Source organism: Podarcis raffonei, chromosome 1, assembly GCF_027172205.1.
Source record: "Podarcis raffonei isolate rPodRaf1 chromosome 1, rPodRaf1.pri, whole genome shotgun sequence".
Classification (NCBI taxonomy): domain Eukaryota; kingdom Metazoa; phylum Chordata; class Lepidosauria; order Squamata; family Lacertidae; genus Podarcis; species Podarcis raffonei.
In genome coordinates this window covers 21,188,634-21,206,812 of record NC_070602.1, presented here as the reverse complement: position 1 = coordinate 21,206,812, position 18,179 = coordinate 21,188,634, and the positions used below count along the sequence as shown (strand labels likewise).

The following is an 18,179-nucleotide window of genomic DNA, read 5'->3' as shown; positions in this document are numbered from 1 at the left end:
TCGGCCCAGAGGCTTCCTTTGCTGCCTGGGAAACAGTCCTTGGGATTTCCCACATCGGATCCTGGCACATGGGGGGGGGGTGCCCAGAGGCATAGCAAGGTCAGGTGGTACCCGGTACTGCTTTTTTTGGTCACTCCCCCCCCCCACATTGTCAGCTCGGGGTAGGCTTGGGAGTCACGGGTGGCCAGTGCGCCAAATGTCACCCCTGGGTGTGCCGCCCACCCGCGACTCCCAAGTCTCCCCTGAGCTGTCAAAGCGAAGGGGGAAGGGGGGAAGGCTGCCAACAAAGCGGTGCAGCTCCCCTTTCCCACGACAGCTGCAGGTAGGCTTGGGAGTTGCGGGCGGGCAGCACGCCAAATGTCACCTCCCTCAGCGATGACACCCAGGGCGGCCTGCCCCCACCGTACCCCCTTCCTATGCTTCTGGGGATGCCAGCCCTCAATGGCACCCACCAGAGAGGGTGAGTGGACTTGTGAGAGTGAAATCGGCAGCAAAATATTTGACTGTTATCCACCCAATAGTTTTCCAGAGCTGCGTCTTGTTTCTATGCTGTATTGCTTTCCAAATTTGACTTTTCCGCTTTAGGCTTTCTCTTTTAGACACAACATTAACGAGTAAATTGTGGTTGCTGGGACTGCTCAGTTCTCTTGGTGGCTTGCACACCCCAGCGGTGCAACTAGAGCTGGACCTTGGGCCTGAGGTCCCAAATGACCCTCCCCTCGAGTACAGTAGTGAACAGGCCTAGCATCAGCACCTGGGCCAAACAGGTATGTCAAGGCCCACAGAAGCTGGTTCCCCAACATAGCGGTAGATAATATTAGGAGAAAGTTCTGCAAAGTGGTCTTCTCAGAAAAACCTCAGAAATGTTATCAGGGGGAAAGAAAGGCTTCGGAGTAGTTTAACAATCAATCCGTCTCCCCAGGGCATTTTGGGAATTGTAACTCTGTGAGCGGAATGGGGTCTCCTGATGTCAGGGACTGGCTGGATGAGGAAGAGTGTTCGGAGCCATCTGCCCATGAGCCCCCAGGCAGGGCACAGAAGATGATGGCTTCTTTTGGGGTGCTATTCTACTTTCCACATTTTGTGGTTGTTGCCTTCTTATCACACATTTACTTACTAACGTGTCCTGATTGTATTCTGCATACTTTGTCCAATGGAAGAAAAATGAGAGTCACTAAGAATCATGCCTGATTCTCCTGGCCTAGTGCCAGCCATTTATCTCCACAGAGAAATTCTTCCTTATGATAGGGGCATGGAAGGCTTCTCAGTTTTAGTTTGTTTCCCCCTGCAGAACCCCAATATCTACCAATCAGATGTAAAATGCCATATGTAAACGAGATACAGTTAGAATTAAAGGACACAGTATGCCTCTGAGCACCTTCTGAGTTGGTTTGAATTTATTTTCAGAACCAGAACTGAACTGAGGTTATTATCGTTTCATACACAAGTCCACTTCTGGTTAGCTTTCCCCCTCATTTCAGCAGCCTACTTTACCTGGGCAAACTCATTTTGTTGTTGCCGTTCAAAGAACTGGGAGGCAGAAACTCTCCTGCAAATCTACTGGCTGATTGTGATCTACCATCTGCTCAGCCTTCATTTAGGGACTTGATTTTCTAAAATGGGATTTAGGAGGTCACCTAGGGATTTGTGGGCCCCTTTCAAGGACAGAAACATATTGCAGATTCAAAAGGGTTAACCCACAATATCACAATGTTTCAAAATCATTTTTATTATAAAATGGCTTTGAAGTCAGTCGTCTTCTTATTCATCCCAGAGACAACTGGTTATGGGCACCACCAGGACTGGGCTAAGAAAATGCAAAGCGGGAAATCCAGTTTTTTAATCTCCTAAAAAGGCTGTACTCGTAATACTCTGGCTCTTCTAATAGTCATTGCACGGTAGGGTTGATGATCTTCCCCAGGAAGAGAACGCCCTGTGTTGCCTCATCTAAAACAATCATCAGGAAGGGTCTGTTGAAAATGATAGTAAGTACAGGTTGAAATGGAGCGGAACGGAACATAAACTCTATCGTGGTGACTGCCGCTGCCTCAGTGCCACTCTCGTTAACATCCAGCACAGTCTTGTGAATGGCCTGTGAGGAAAGAACAACATATCATTGTCTGCAGGTCACATTCTCCAGTAGTTCACAGATGAATATGGACACCCTTGTGATGATCACTGTTCTCATACTGAGGATCTTTCCATTAGACCTCCCTGAAGCAGCTGCTCTATCTACTGTAATTGCTTTATCTGTGATAGCTTGTCCACAATGACCTTCAAATCCAAGAGGGTGTTTGATCTTTTAGATAAAGCAGGGGTTACCAACCTGGAGGGGTGGGCAGGGGCGGCGTGAGCACATTCACAAACAGGAGAAAATGTCCTGGGCACCATGCCAACACTACAAACAAGCACATACTGCAACCTAGGTCCCTTCTGTACTGTACATTGAAAGTGGTGCTGTACCACTTTAAGCAATCATTGCTTCCCCCAAGGAATCCTGGGAGCAGCTTGTCCAGGGTGCTAAGAGTTCTTAGGAGACCCCTTTTCTGCTCACAGAGCTACAATTCACAGTTCCCCGGGAAGGGGGATTGAATGTTAAACTGCTCTGGCTATTGTAGCTCTTTGAGGAAAAATGGGGTCTTCTAAATGTCTCCACAGTCCACAAGAATATGGTGAGTCCCAAAATATACCACACTGTCAAAAGTCAGGGTAAAGAAGTGTGTCTTCAGCACATGATGGGGAATACAAAACAAATACACACCTTTGTGGAGAGGGAATTCCACAACTTAGGGGCTGCTGTAGAGAACGCTGTCTCCCAGGCCCTTATTCCCTGAATTCTGAGGGCAGTGAAACTACCAGGAGGATCTCCCTTGTTGGTCTTAGCACCCGGGGGGGGGGCAGTAGAGAAGGAGAAGGTTCAGTGCCCAGATAACCTTGATTTGTCTGATAAACAAATGAATGTACTAAACACATGATGTACCATCCAATCGACATTTAACCATGAGACTCCTGGAAGAATACATTCTTCAGGTGTCAGTCTAAAGACAAACCAATGTCACTGATGGCTCACCCACATTTCCCATCACTCCATGCTTTCTACGCACAGGTTTGGGTTTCCCAGATTTGTGTCTGTGGGTGGTTTTTTTTGGTCCCAGCACTTCCCCCAGGAAAACCCACCTTTTACTGCTGAATCAGAGCAAATGACAATGCTTGAAAACCTGATTGCCATTTGCTCAAATTCAGCAGCAAAACAAGGGTTCTCCTGCAGAAAGCACAGGGAATAATAATAATAATAATAATAATAATAATAATAATAATAATACATCTCTGTTCAGACCTGGAAAGCCAGGATCTATGCCTAGAAATGCAGCACAAAAGGAAGTGTGGCTGAGTCTAAATTTAAGGCACATTCAATGCAAATTTAAAGCACATGACTTTCCCCAGGGAATTCTGGGAACTGTAGTTTGTCAAGGGTTCTGGGAATTGTAAGTCTGTGGAGGCGAAATTCCAGCTTCCATGATTCTTTGAGGGAAGCATGTGCTTTAAATGTGCACTGAATTCACTTTAAGTGTATGGTATGGATCTGTGATTCACATTTTGCAACGTTTTCATGGCTTCCTGCAAATGAGAAAAATATCAACAAAAAGAGTTCCTTCTCAGATGTTCTTCACGTGCTTCTGAGAAATTATTGGAGGTAATGTTGTCCTCTTTTAATCGAGGACCAAATGACAGAGCATGAAGGTTTAAAGAAGCACTTGATCAAAGAGAGAAAGCACTTACTTTGGAAACCATCAGGTCACGTTCTCCGGTAATGCCAGACAGATCAGCAGCGTCATTAAAGACGTCTTGCACACCCATCTTCTGTAATAAGTCTTTGACATCATAGGATGCAGAAATGGAAAATTTGGGGATGAAAAGACGTACATTGCTGATGAAGAAATAGAAAAAGAATCCATATGTTATTTCATTGGTGTTCAGCTGTTGAGTCGTGACCCACACAGTGACATTCCCTGGCCTTGAGGCACATTCAAGCTTGGAAAAGGGCCCCAGTGCATAGGAAGGGTCTCTTGAAGGGTCTCTTGAAGCCTCTTGAAGGGTCACTGTTTCTCCACTCCAAGAGTACATTGCTTTAGTAGAGGGAGTTAGGAACTGGATCTACCTTGCAGGCCAGATCCTGACCTCCAGCAACTGCCATGTGCCATTTTGACAGGCGTGCGGGACTGATATTGCCATAATGTCCGCTGAAATCAAATCACGGCGGCAAATTCTCAGGGGTTTGCAAGTGCTGGTGATCAGCTGATTGGCAGCACCTGTAAACCACAGTTATTATGCCAAGGTGCTGTGTCATAACCTGCCCCACAACTAACATCATATATAATGCCTTGTGTGGGCAGGTGAATGTGGTTTAGGGAGAGATGAACTAATAGGACAAATTAGGACCCCTATTGGGCTCCATTAGGCCCATGGGATGGAGATTTCTCACTGCTTTTTAAACGGGCTCCTCAAATTCAGAGGACTCACTCCCAGGGAAGCTCCCATTGCCTCACACCTTGGGAGCCTATGGCTCGAAAACAGGTAGCTCATCAGGCAGATTGGAACCATCAGTGTCAGGGACTGGGTAGAGAAGGAATGATGGAGACTGCGTCCCCATCCTGACCCTTCTAGGGAAGAGGAAGAGGAAGACAGTATAGATTTACAGCAGGGGTTTGCTGGGGGTCAGAGCTCAGAGGCAGATGAGGGGGAAAGTTGGGAGATAATGGGAGAGGAGAAGGAGGAGGCAGAAGCGGAAAGGCAGCTGGCTGACACAGTGCCATCAGAAAGCATCCCAGACCCTCCATCTCCCAGAACCTGGCCATAAAAGTAGGAGAACAAAGAGCTCAAAGGCAGAGGGCATGTAGCAGCACCCATAGAAGTGATGAAGGAGGAAGTGGGAGAGACGGGGGGTGGGGTGGAGATTCACTCGGGACAATGCCCTTATCCAAGAGCCTGGGTTCTATAGCCTCTCACTGTAAGTATTGAAATGAAAAAGGATGGCAAGAAACCTTTTCTTGTCTTTATACTTTCCTGGGCAAACAGCCAGGAGCCACTGGCAGCATCCTGACATGAGCCCCACTGTTCGCCTCTGCAAAGTTCCACCCTTATTTCAGACATTGTGATCTATCGGTACATCACAATGTTTAGCTGGTGATATGTCACAATGTTGAAAACCAGATATCGGCCAGTCTGAACCCACATCTAGATAAACCTGAGGTTAGGGGGCTGACAGCAGTAGCCGAGGTTAGGTCTATGGGGTGTCCTTACCAGTGGCCCCCTGAAACTGGTATATATATATATATATATATATATATATATATATATATATATATCTGGTATCCTTTTAAAACAAAAAGCTTCAACTCTTCGATTTAGCAGCATTTGAAGAAACAGTGCAGAGAAAAGACTTACTCTGTTTTAAAAGATGCTATCCATTTAGACAGACTTTCTTTTACCAATGCACCTTCCACATGCTCCAGTTTTCCTTCGTCAGGCAGAATGAAGAAAGTCGTGGCATCTCCTTTGTATGGAATCTCCACCACCCAGCAAGACAAGTCTTCATCATGGAGGTATCTGTAGTAGCCTTTTCGATACATCAGGCTGGCTTTCACCGTAGTGTTTGCATCCACAAAGAAGTCTTTTTCCCGGATCATGTGAGTGTCAAAAGGGTGTTGCCAGTAAGCTTGGAAGAAAAAGATTAGGCAAAAGAGTTGCATGATTTTTAATTCCCTCCAAAGGCAACTTTGTGTGCAATAGGTAAGTATTTCATAATGTAAGTACAGGAAATGCAAGAGGCATAGAAGTGAGTGATTAAATATATATATCCTAAAACCTAGACAAAATACCGTATTTTTTGCTCTATAAGACTCACTTTTTCCCTCCTAAAAAGTAAGGGGAAATGTGTGTGCGTCTTATGGAGCGAATGCAGGCTGCACAGCTATCCCAGAAGCCAGAACAGCAAGAGGGATTGCTGCTTTCACTGAGCAGCAATCCCTCTTGCTGTTCTGGCTTCTGAGATTCAGAATATTTTTTTTCTTGTTATCCTCCTCCAAAACTTAGGTGTGTCTTGTGGTCTGGTGCGTCTTATAGAGTGAAAAATACGTATGTATGAAGAACTAGGAGATAAATTAACGAGTTGGTTACAATTCCATCAAATTAATGCACTGTGGACAGAAGATAAAAAGATCGGGATAAACGGGGAAAAAATCAAGATTCCAGATAGAAATACTGGAAGGAAATTCAAAACTCTTATCAAAAATGTATAATCAACTGTTAGAATGGGATACTAAGGAGGAGGAAACAAAAGAAGTTATGGTGAAATGGGAGATAGATCTGGGATATAATTTGGAATACGATAGTTGGATTAAGCTCTGGAATAAAGATATGAAGTTCACTGCGTGTGTTGCCTTAAGAGAAAACATGGAAAAAATGATGTACAGATGGTACATCACCCCTGTAAAATTAGGAAAAATCTATAAGAATGGGGACGCGGGTGGCGCTGTGGGTAAAAGCCTCAGTGCCTAGGGCTTGCCGATCGAAAGGTCGGCGGTTCGAATCCCCGCGGCGGGGTGCGCTCCCGTTGCTCGGTCCCAGCGCCTGCCAACCTAGCAGTTCGAAAGCACCCCTAAGTGCAAGTAGATAAATAGGGACTGCTTTCTAGTGGGAAGGTAAACGGCGTTTCCGTGTGCGGCTCTGGCTCGCCAGAACAGCGATGTCACGCTGGCCACGTGACCCGGAAGTGTCTCCGGACAGCGCTGGCCCCCGGCCTCTTGAGTGAGATGGGCGCACAACCCCAGAGTCTGTCAAGACTGGCCCGTATGGGCAGGGGTACCTTTACCTTTACCTAAAAAAAATGTTTAAATATACTTTTGTTTAAAAACCTGAAAATTTTCTTCTGGGAATGATTGGCAATGAAATGAAGAAAGAGGACCAGACCTTATTCCAGTACGCAACAACAGCTGCTAGAATTTTAATCGCCCAAAATTGGAAATCAATCAATATCCCAACAGTAAGAGATTGGCAAAGTAAATTATTTGAATATTCAGAATTGGCAAAATTAACACAAAAAATCAGAGACCAGAAAGAAACAAAGTTTATTAAAGAATGGAATAAATTCATAACCTATATTGAAGTAGATTTAAAAAATCCAAAGATCACAGTAGGCTTAATATAACCCTTCGACATACAAAAGTTTTAAAGATAAACTGTGGAAAAAATGTATTACATAACCCAAAACTGAGGTGGAGGGAAGTCAATAACTTACATGTTTGTCTTTGTTTTTTTTTGTTTTCTTATAACTAAGTTATGTTGTTCTTATTATTGTTTTTTTCCCGTGAATAATTTATTTTCTGTACGTATGTGTGTATATGTGTGTATGAAAATTAATAAAGAGAAATTAAAAAAAATAGAGTGAAAAATACGTAACTGTAGCAGCCGCTTGCAAAACAGTACACAAAACAGTGAAAATGTCAATGGGACACAGTGGAATACTCACAGTGTAAGTTCGTTTGCCCTCCTGGGGCAGGTGGCCCTCCTGGGGTGGGCGGGCACGGTGTCTCCCCTATGAACTGGCCTATTGCCAGCCAGATTGTACTCCTGCCACCAAATTGGCCAATGGTGGCAGTGATGCATGGGGCATCACCAGGCCACGGTGCCAATGACCAGTAGTAGCACTTGGTACCATGCCCAGGGGAAGGATAAATATCAAGCCAGCAGGGTCTTTTGGCCTCTCTCTCTGTGCCGGTTCTCCCGCCCACCCTCCCTCAGATTAGGGTTGGTGTTTTTTTACCAGTGGTACGACCTTGCTATGGACAATGTCGGTCGCTAGATTCAGGGCCCGGTCAGGAATTTATTTCCACCTGGCAAACTGGCTCAATCATTTGGGTTTTTGGCTGCCTCATAGCAATTGTCACAACTTTGTAAGGTGGTTAGGCATTGGGCAAACCTAGACTTGGTTGGAGGGGAGGCTATAGCCTCTGTCTGCCCCTCCATGAGTAAGGAGATCCTGTTAAAAGGCAGCTCCTGTACGATGCCCAGATGGGAGCTAGGGCCATCCCACTTTTCCAATGCGGACCACTGGCTTCACCCTCTTGGCGGACGGGTGGGAGTGTCATGCGCCATTGCTTACCTCAATGCCTATGGCCAAACCTTTCATATCTGTAACCAATAAAGTTGTGGTCTTACTTGATCCCCAAAACCCAATAAGCTGTGTGTTGTCTAGTTATTTGCACCTTAGGGAACAGGGTGGTCATGGGGCCTTGCCATGCAAAGGGATGAAGCTTCTCTCTGACTTTGAGCTAATCGTTATGTTGAACCTTTTAGCATGTTTTTTTTTCTTTTCAACTGCTCATGTTTACTGGAAGTTTGCTCTTCTTAACAAATTAAAATTTGACATTCCATGGCAGGCTGCAATTTCATTGGTGCTATACTCTGCTCTAAAACCCAACTGCAAACACAAAAATTTGAGATCTCCACTACCCTTCTCTGTTGTTTCAGGAACAACATTTTTTTCAAAAAGGCATAAGCGGACAGGCCACTGGTCTGATCCAACTGGCTTTTCTATCTAGTCCATCATCCTGTTCTCACAGTGCCTATGGGAAACACACAAGAAAGATGTGAGCACAACAGCTCTTGAGAGTTTTAGATGAATGAGTATTTATCAGAGCCTTAAAAAGTTGCCATCGTTACATGTTTGTATGCCCACCTAACAGGGATATATATCTGCAACATTGTGTTTCAGGTCCCACTTATTCCCTTTAATAGTGATGTCAGCTGGTTGAATAACTATCAGCTTGGAAAAAAAATGATGACAAAATGGAAGCAACAGGAAAGGTGGTTTTTAAATATTTGGGGAGGACCTCCTAGGTATACAGAAATGTGGTTATTTTTTTTAAAAAAGTAAAAATAAAACATTAAAGCTACATAAATTGCCTGAGAAGAACTTGTGACAAAAGGTTCCTTTCAGAAGATCAATGGTACTCCAGTCCACAGAGAAAGGGAGAGAGAAACAGTCTAATGAAAGCAGGAGCCAGGCAGATTCTAGCCCTCTTCAGATATTATAATGGTGGAAGGGCAAAAAAAGTAGAAAAGAGCTGTAGGGCCAGAGCTTTAGCCCTGTCCCTACTGTCATGTGGGTGCTTTCTGCTTCCTTGTCTTCTAGTGTAACTTGTGGAGCAGAAAGTCTCCTTGCATGATTAAGGACCTCAGAAGATCAGTTTAATCACAGTGAGAGAGTCCACTGGATGGCAAAAGTAAGCCTCAAGATGCAGCCACTCAGCACTTTTCTACTCAAGTTTCCCCTCATGACTGCAATGTGCCTAGGGCCCCGTCCACACTGTAAATTTAAAGCAATATCATGCCACTTTAAACAGTTCCAGCTTCCTCCAAGACATCCTGGGAGTTGGAGTTTAAGAGGCCCCTATTCCCCTCACAGAGTTCCCTGGGGAAAGAGATTGACTGTAAAAGCACTCTGGGAATTGTAGCTCTGTGAGAGGAATAGCACCCTTAAACTACAGTTCTCAGGAAGCTTTGGGGGAAGCCAGGACTGTTTAAAGTGGTATGATCGTACTTTATACACATAGTGCTCAGGAATGAGACCAGCAGGTATGCAGTATTTGGGTAGGTATGCTTGTACTAAGCATCTTGGGTGGGGAACTGGGATTAGGGCTGGAATTTGCATGCCCTAATTTATGAAGATATTAATTTTCTGTGCTGCCTGTCCTGCCAAAGGAGCCCAGGATGGCAAAGAGCAAAGCAGGATGACAATACAATTCAAAAAATAATAATGAATAAGCACATCAAGATAATTAAGAACACATTTAGAACATCTAAAAACATTTACAAACAGTGGCCTATCCTTACAGCTCATAATTTCAAGGTTGCCAGGAGCAGTATCTGTTAGCAATCAAATGCCTGGGTGAACAGGGATATTTTAAAATTTCTTCAGAATGGTAATAATAACATTATTAACACAATGAATGCTAATACTAATTATAATAGCTCCCACTCACCCCTTGAGTTATTATAGGGAAGTTTCAGGAGGAAGAAAGGAAAATGGAACCATTTCGTCTCTCAAATAAGAAAAGAGGCACATCTTTTCCCTTTTCTCAACTTCCATCATGGAATGCCCATCTCTGCCATATAACTATAAAGCACTTAGGTTTGGGACTGGTAAACTTCTAATGGTACCCAGCACAGCAGGGGAAGTGTAGGAGGGGGGGCAGAGAGAAAAGGTGTCTCTTTTCCCTTCCCCAGTACTGAAATTCCCTGAACAGCACTGCAAGCGTAAGAACATAGGAGTCTACTGGATGAGGCCAATGGCCCATCTACTGCAGCATTCTGTTCTCACAGTGGCCACCCAGATGCTTGTGGGGAAACCTGCAAGCAGGGCATGAGTTCATAAGCAATCTCCACTCTTGAGGTTTCCAGCAACTGGGATCCATAGCCAATAGCTAGGAGCCATTGAAAGCCTCCTCCTCCATGAATTTGTCCCACCATCTTTTAAAGCCATCCAAGATGGTGGTCATTACTGCCTCTAGTGGGAGTGAGTTCCAAGGCTCCTAATTCGGGGCTGACTGGAGCCCTGAACTAGAGCACTCCTCTTAAAGGAAATTTGTGTTGCCAGTCCCTTCAGTTAATTACTCTTCCAACTTACCTTTGAAGAAGATGTAGTTCACAAGAACCAGTATAGTGCTTGGATCGAGGTCCTCGAGTGCATGGGCTATTTTCCCCTGAGTTTTGTTCTGCACGTAATCATTTATCTGCCTTTTGGCCGCTCTGGGAATGGTGAAGTTGGTGAGGAAGGCTTCTGCTTCATAGAAGGTTTTGGCATCCTCCAAAAACTTAGGCAGAAACTTCAACGACTGCTCAATGAACAAGGCATTTCCCATCTTCACCTGTGCTTTGTTATCCGGGCGGTGAAGGGCATGGATGAGGTGGCGGAATCCTTTGTGTATCTCATTCTCCTCAGTCACTGACAGGTTAAATGAGAGTCCTTTGTGAATCTGACTTTGGGTTTCCGACTTGGCACCCAGGGTCAGCAGTGCAAAAGCTGTAGAGATACTGATTGGGGAGAAGAAAATGTTCCTCGAACCCGCGCCTGAAGCTATGTTCCTGTAGAATGTGAATGCAAAGTCAGAGTTACTGGGACCTATCTTAAGATAGCTGGAGGAATCCTGTCTCTGTTCTTCTGAAGAAAGATGTGGATGTTCCAGTAATGTCTTGTCTCCTTGGCTAGCCTGGTCATCGTTGTGTCCTGGGAGTTGATGGCACTGGACTTCAAGACTAATCAGTAACAAGGAGAGGGTGATGACCAGCTTCATTTGGGATTTGTAATTCTTCTGCTGATAATTCCCACACAAGATGTTAAAGGATCAATCCAAAACTGCAACAAAGGTGAATTCTGCCCTAGACCTATACATTTATACAACAGAAATAATTCACCTTTCCTGTGAGTGGCGTAAGAAAGAATGTTGTTAGTTTCACTAAATCACGTACAGAATAGAGTTTTGATAGAAAATGGTTTCCACATTTGTGTTTTTCAGTGTTTCAATGGCTTTTTTTTAAAAAAAAGTTTATTATTTAAAAATAAAACTGGCACATTCGAACCATGGAATATTTCTCTGTGATACTCTCAAGTTTTCACACTTTTTGAAATTTAACATAGTAATATTAATTTTGACAACTATGTATCTATACCTAACCTGTATCTATGTATATAGTTATTTTCACATATCATTTTGAAATCAACTTTTGAATAGCAAAGACTATTTCATTTTCATTCTGATGCTTACCTGAGAATCCTAACTGACCCCCTTTAGGCAACTTTGGTTTATCCCTGCTCTGTCATAAAATTAATGAAATCCTGCCATTAACGTGAATGGGATAGAACTGTGTCAGTAGTTCCAGTCATTTATGCACCTAGCCACACACAGAACCAAAGAAATGATTCATATTCTTAGATGCTGGCCCGAACATGCAGGCACTTGTTTAAGAAGTGTGCAGTGGTACCCATTCCTTTTACATAGCAGAGGAAGATTCTGACATCTGCCATGTCCATGTGGTTTATGGTGCAGCAGTTGACTCTACTGGGCTGCTCTGTACCACCTGTCGTGGAACTTCTGAGTTTCCAGTTTGATGAACCAGTCCTGTAATAGGAGTGGGTGAGATTTCATGCTAACATAACAAGTTGCTGCATCTGAGATTAAGCCCCACTTAGAATATAGCCAGGACGCGGGTGGCGCTGTGGGTAAAACCTCAGTGCCTAGGACTTGACGATCGCATGGTCGGCGGTTCGAATCCCCGCGGCGGGGTGAGCTCCCGTCGTTCGGTCCCAGCTCCTGCCCACCTAGCAGTTCGAAAGCACAATTAAGTGCAAGTAGATAAATAGGTACCGCTTTCTAGCGGGAAGGTAAACGGCGTTCCGTGTGCTGCTCTGGTGCCAGTTCGCCGGAGCAGCTTCGTCACGCTGTCTGCGGACAGCGCTGGCTCCTGGCCTCTAGAGTGAGATGGGCGCACAACCCTAGAATCTGTCAAGACTGGCCCGTACGGGCAGGGGTACCTTTACCTTTAGAATATAGCCATTGATCTAGCCTATTTAAAAAATCTGTCTGAACATTAAACAGAGATTGATTTAGATCTGCATGGATGTTAACCCAGAAAAGGAAATGAAATAAACACTAGATATCATAAGCTATGCCAAAACAAGCTAGAGAGAGGAGTGAAAAAGAATATATAGCTTACTTACAGATCACCAAAAGAATATTGCAGCACCCTTCTGCACTACGATCCTCTTAAACCTGTAATTTATATACCAGGCTTGTACGCAGTATTCATTATTAACCATTAAGCAGAGCAAATATGGGTTGCCAAAGGGAGTCGGGTACAAAATGTGATGCAAGGGATTTGCAGCTTCCGCCTGACCTTTGTGCAATGGTACTACAGGTTGATAAAGAGCTGGATTTTAAATAAATAAGCATGAACTTCCCTGACCAAAGGGATCTCAAGCCACTCGTTTCTGAGTAGTCCAAGCTCATATTGTGGCCATTTATTGTGGCACCCACCACTGCTTGCTCAGAGGCACAGATACCTGACTATATTCCTGGACTAGATGGGCCTCGTGGTTCCTTCCAACTCTACACTTCTATGATTCTATGTACAGAGCCTCAGTTATTGGGTGATCTAAAAATACTATAAATAAGGAATACCATATTTCACCAGTCTGAATCTCCTCCACTTATAACAATGCCTCAGGAAAGGCAGGTTCCCACTCCTCCACTTCCTTGACAGAGCAGCTAACTAAATGATAACGGTATGGGAGTAGAAAATGAAAGGGTTAAAGAGAGCAGTGGTATCTGGAGTAATGGACTAAGGGGGAGAGAGAGAGATGTGCAAAGACTCCATAGAGAAGGTGACAAAGTGAGAAACAGGAAAGGGGAAGGCGGGGATAAACACTGAGAGGGAGGAGTCAGGGGAGAGCCCATGGGCTATGGCAGGTAGGGGAAGACCTTTCTCAGCTCATGGGTCACATTTCCTTATGGGCTACCTTACAGGGATCACATGCCAGCCGCGGGTTGGACAAAAGTGGGTGGAGTAACAAACATGCCTCTGATCTTTCTACAGTAGGTTACATTCAGTCAAGAGGTTTCTCTATGTGCATGTCTGCATCTCTCCATCCTCCACCTAGGGAAGAAAGAGAAGCAAATGAGAATTCCTAGATGCCTAGAATTTATATCTTTAGGTCTAGAATTTATATCTCCAGATTTAAAGAAAAAGAGAGGCATTGTAATATACGTTAACCCAAAATTTGAAGCAGTTTTTTTTAAGGACAATGAAGGTAGAATTCTGGGTAGAATTCTGGGGAAAGCTAACAAAAAATTTGTGATAACAGGAATTTATGCTCCAAATGGGATAAGATAGAGTTCTTCAAGGTAGTGGAAGATAAGTTATTAGAATTTATAAATGAGGAGATTATATTGCTAGGAAACTTAAATGGAGTTACCTCTTTGGAGTTTGATCATACAGACTCAGGAGGTAGACTGAGAGGAAGACTCTCCCCTACTTTTTTTAGTATGGTGGAGAGTTTGAATCTGAAGGATGTGCGGTGTTACAAGCATCCTATAGAGAAAAAAATTACCCATCATTCCCAAGTAAAAAAGGCAGAGGGCAGGACTGATGGAATATGGATAACTAACAATCTACTACTGAAGTTAAAAAAAATCAGATATTATATTTAGATCGATAACTGTTCACAACTTGGTTACAGTAGAACTAAGAAACAGGAGAAGGGTAAACTAAAGATGGAGAATGAATGAGAAAATCCTAAACGATGCCATTTTTTTAGCCAAAGCACAAGAATCACCGTATTTTTCGCCCTATAGGACGCACTTTATCCCCTCCAAAAATGAAGCGAAAATGTGTGTGCGTCCTATGGAGCTCCAGGAGCATTCCAGGAGCTCCAGACCCGTTCTGGGGGCTGGGGTCGGGGGAAGCTTGGGCTTTCCCCGCCCCCAGCCCGGCAAGCTCCGGGAGTGAAGGCGAGGTTGCGTGCAACCTCGCCACCGCTCCTGGACCCATTCTGGGGTCGGGGGAAGCTTGGGCTTCCCCCACCCCAGCCCCACGGCTAAAAACGAAGCCATGACAGCTAGTGGGATCCATCCTGCTCGCTGTCTTGGCTTCTGCCTTCTCCCGGCTGGAGAGGTTGTGCGTGGCTAAAGAGGAAGCCAAGACAGCCAGCGGGATGGATCCCGCTCACTGTCTTGGCTTCTTTGCTCTTTGGGGCTGGGGGGGGAAATATTTTTTTTTCTTTATTTCGCCCCCTAAAAACTAGGTGTGCCCTATGGTCTGGTGCATCCTATGGAGTGAAAAAATACGGTACTTACGGAATTCTTCCAAAATAACAAGGTGCAGGATACGGATATTAGGGTAATATGGGATGTGAGTAAAGCATTTTTAAGAGGCTTTTATATTCAACAATCAATTCAAAAAAAGAATAGGGACGCAAAGATGGATAAAATTAAAAAGGAAAATGAAGAAAATGAAAAAGTACTAGCCAAACATCCTAAAATGAGAAAGCAAGCAAAAATGGTAAGCTATTACAAAATCAATTGTCAGCATTAGTTAATCAGGAGATAGAAAATAACTTAAGGTGGATGAAACAGAGGTATTTTGAGTCAGCAAATAAAACCGGGAAATTACTGGCATGGCAATTGAAGAAAAGGCAGAAAGATCTACTAATAGAATAATGGATGAAGGGAAGATCATAGATAAAACGGAAGAAATCACCAAGAGGTTTGTTAAATATTTTGAAAAATTATACGAAAAGTGTAATGAAAAGGAGGAGGAGATAGCAGAATACTTACAAAGCAGATCTCTACACAGAATATATATATGCTAAACTTCCTGGTTACTATGATTATTGAAAATAATAAAAATAATAAAAAGAGAGAGAGAGAATTCCTAGATGCCAAGATCCAAGTTTGGGGCAAATGCTCTTTGGTGAGAAAACCCCCACAGAGATTTAAAATCACAAAACATTAAGCTAAGTAAAGCGTGGAAGTATAGGCTGTTATATCTTTAAATTACACAGCGGGTGCAGAATGCCGCGGCGAGACTCCTTATGGGGTCCTTGCCGCGGGATTACATTCACCTGGTGCTATACCTACTGCACTGGCTCCCGGTGGAGTACAGGATCAGGTTTAAGCTGCTGGTTTAAAGCCCTATACAGCCTAGGACCCCCGTACCTGCGGGACCGCCTCTCCTGGTATGTCCCATGGAGGACCTTACAGTCTTCAAACAAAAACACCTTGGAGGTCCCAGGCCACAGAGAGCTTAGGCTGGCCTCAACCAGAGCCAGGGCTTTTTCGGCTGGGGCCCCGATCTGGTGGAACACTCTGTCACAAGAGACTAGGGCCCTGTGGGACTTGACATCTTTCCACAGGGCCTGCTGTTGTAAATAAAAATATGCCCTTTTCCCTTATGGGGTATCCAAGAGCCCATATAGAGTCCTTACATAGGTTCCCTATTGGTAGAGAGAATAACAGAGGCCAACCAGAGAATATTGAGAAGCAAAGCAGCTAGTAAGCTTGATCTTTATTGATCTGTTGCAACAGGGTGCTCCCCTCACTCGCAGGAAAGGAGGAGGACCCACAAAAATGCTGTGCAAGGGCTTATAAAGACTTGAAATTCCCATCCTGTAGATCAAAACCACCCCAGAAACATCATACATACATCACAGAAGGGGTGTAACCTAAGACCACCCCTCAGATACATCCCATCTACATCACAGAAATTTAAATGTTGTTTTTCTCTTGTCCTTGTTTATCTCCTTTCTGGCAAGTTACTTAATTGGATTTCCTTGGTAGCCTGGCCAGTCTTTTGTGGTGATCCATCGCATCCTGGTCACTGTCTCTTCGAGCTCCTGCCGTCGGGACGGAGATACAGGACGATGAAGACAAGAACGAGCCGTCTTAAGAACAGCTTCTTCTCCAGAGCGATCTCAGCCCTGAATGGGAAGCCTGGACTTTGAAAGTCATCTAATCTTCCTTGCTGTACTATACTGTATTGTTTTAATTAGTGTTTTTATGGAGCAGTCGAGTAATTTCGTTGTCCCTGAGAGGGGGCAATGACAATAAAGATATTATTATTATTATTATTATTATTATTATTATTATTATTATTATTATTATTATTATAAGGCTCACACCCTTATTCAAACACAGACATACCCCCAAGACAGGACTTGTGAAGGAAAAGACAATGGGGAGGTTTTTCCAGTTTGACCTTGCAGAGAAAACATTTGCTCAGTTTAGGAATCAAAATGGTTCCACATTGGCCTTCCTGTGTTGATCTATGTATGTGCGGTTATGAACATTACCATATATCTAAGACCATAAAATTCCTATCACACTGCAAGACAGAGCTGTTCCACCAGGCCTTTGGCCAAGGCACAGCCTGACCCCCTCCTTTGGTAATCCTCACAGAACTTGATTTTAGAATGAATTGATTTTAGAATGCTGTACTACTTTTACTGCTGTTAGCTGCTCTGAGCCCGGCTTCAGCTGGGGAGGGCGGGATATAAATAAATTATTATTATTATTATTATTATTATTATTATTATTATTATTATTATTATCATCATCATCATCATCATCATTATTATTACCAATGCCATTCCAAGTTCCTTACAAAATTTCCCACTTCCCCCAGCATAGGAAAATAACACGTTTGGTAAGTTACAAATTAGTTTCCATACAAACTCTTCAAAAGTCTGATTTGTGTGCTTTCCCATACACCTGCACAGGTAGTAAAACTTAGCTTAGTTACAAAGGGGCAAAATTTCCTAAATTATTGGTATAGGAATTCAAGAGTGGCTTATGAGAGCTCTTCACATGAAGAAACCTCTTCACATGCTGAGCTACACAGGTAGACTGGGGGGAATAATAGGCTTGATTGTCCATTTCCTGTCAAGATAAGGGAAGTGGACATAGCTAAGCCTGGCAAGACAGCTTAACGCCTTCATGCATTAAGTAGACTTAAGCATATTGTGGTTATATGAAGCTGGTTATTCCGCATTTATCACCCTTCAAGGACACATTCTAGAGAAGCTAATGTACTTGATGGTGTAGCACCAGTGAGAAGTCTGTCCTAGGGAGAGCCTGATAGGTAAAAAGGTAAAAGTAGACCTGAAGGGTGCCATTTGGCCTGAAGTCCCCCACCCCTGGACTATGTCTAAGCCTTGCTTCTTAGCACAAGGACGTGGGTGGCACTGTGGTCTAAACCAATGGCCTCTTGGGCTTGCCAATCAGAAGGTCGGTGGTTCGAATCTGTCCCAGCTGCGTCCCAGCTCCTGCCAACTTAGCAGTTCAAAAGCACACCAGTGCAAGTAGATAAATAGGTCCCGCTGCGGCGGAAAGGTAAACAGCGTTTCCGTGTGCTCTGGTTTCCGTCACAGTGTTCCGTTGCGCCAGAAGCGGCTTAGTCATGCTGGTCACATGACCCGGAAAGCTGTCTGTGGACAAACGCCAGCTCCCTTGGCCTGAAAGCAAGATGGGTGCCGCAACCCCATAGTCATCTTTGACTGGACTTAACCATCCAGGGGTCCTTTACTGTGGCGTTCGTACGGAGCCCCTGGTCATCTCACGGACTAT

The 18,179-nt window shown here is 44.1% G+C and overlaps 1 protein-coding gene across 2 annotated transcripts; it reads right to left on the bottom strand.

Moving 5' to 3' along the window:
• Window positions 1–1,711: 1,711 nt before the first annotated feature.
• LOC128407480 (alpha-1-antitrypsin-like) lies at window positions 1,712–12,858 on the bottom strand. 2 transcript variants are annotated; one of them, XM_053375880.1, is made up of 5 exons: window positions 12,779–12,858; window positions 10,688–11,375; window positions 5,446–5,716; window positions 3,781–3,928; window positions 1,712–2,092 (listed from the first exon to the last, which is right to left on the bottom strand). In XM_053375880.1, the coding sequence occupies exons 2-5, from the start codon at window positions 11,352–11,354 to the stop codon at window positions 1,889–1,891; spliced, it is 1,290 nt and encodes a 429-aa protein (XP_053231855.1). In that variant the 5' UTR covers window positions 11,355–11,375; window positions 12,779–12,858; the 3' UTR covers window positions 1,712–1,888. The 2 variants fall into 2 exon arrangements, with proteins under 2 accessions (XP_053231855.1, XP_053231864.1); XM_053375889.1 differs by lacking the exon at window positions 12,779–12,858 and having other exon boundaries at window positions 10,688–11,415.
• Window positions 12,859–18,179: the final 5,321 nt, after the last annotated feature.

Coding starts and splice junctions, on each gene's coding strand:
- LOC128407480 (XM_053375880.1), bottom strand. CDS start 11,354: ATGAAGCTGGTCATCACCCTCTCCTTGTTACTGATTAGTCTTGAAGTC. Junction 5,717..10,687: donor GAACTACATCTTCTTCAAAG/GTAAGTTGGAAG, acceptor TTTTCTTCCAAG/CTTACTGGCAACACCCTTTT. Junction 2,093..3,780: donor GTGACCTGATGGTTTCCAAA/GTAAGTGCTTTC, acceptor CTTTCCTCACAG/GCCATTCACAAGACTGTGCT.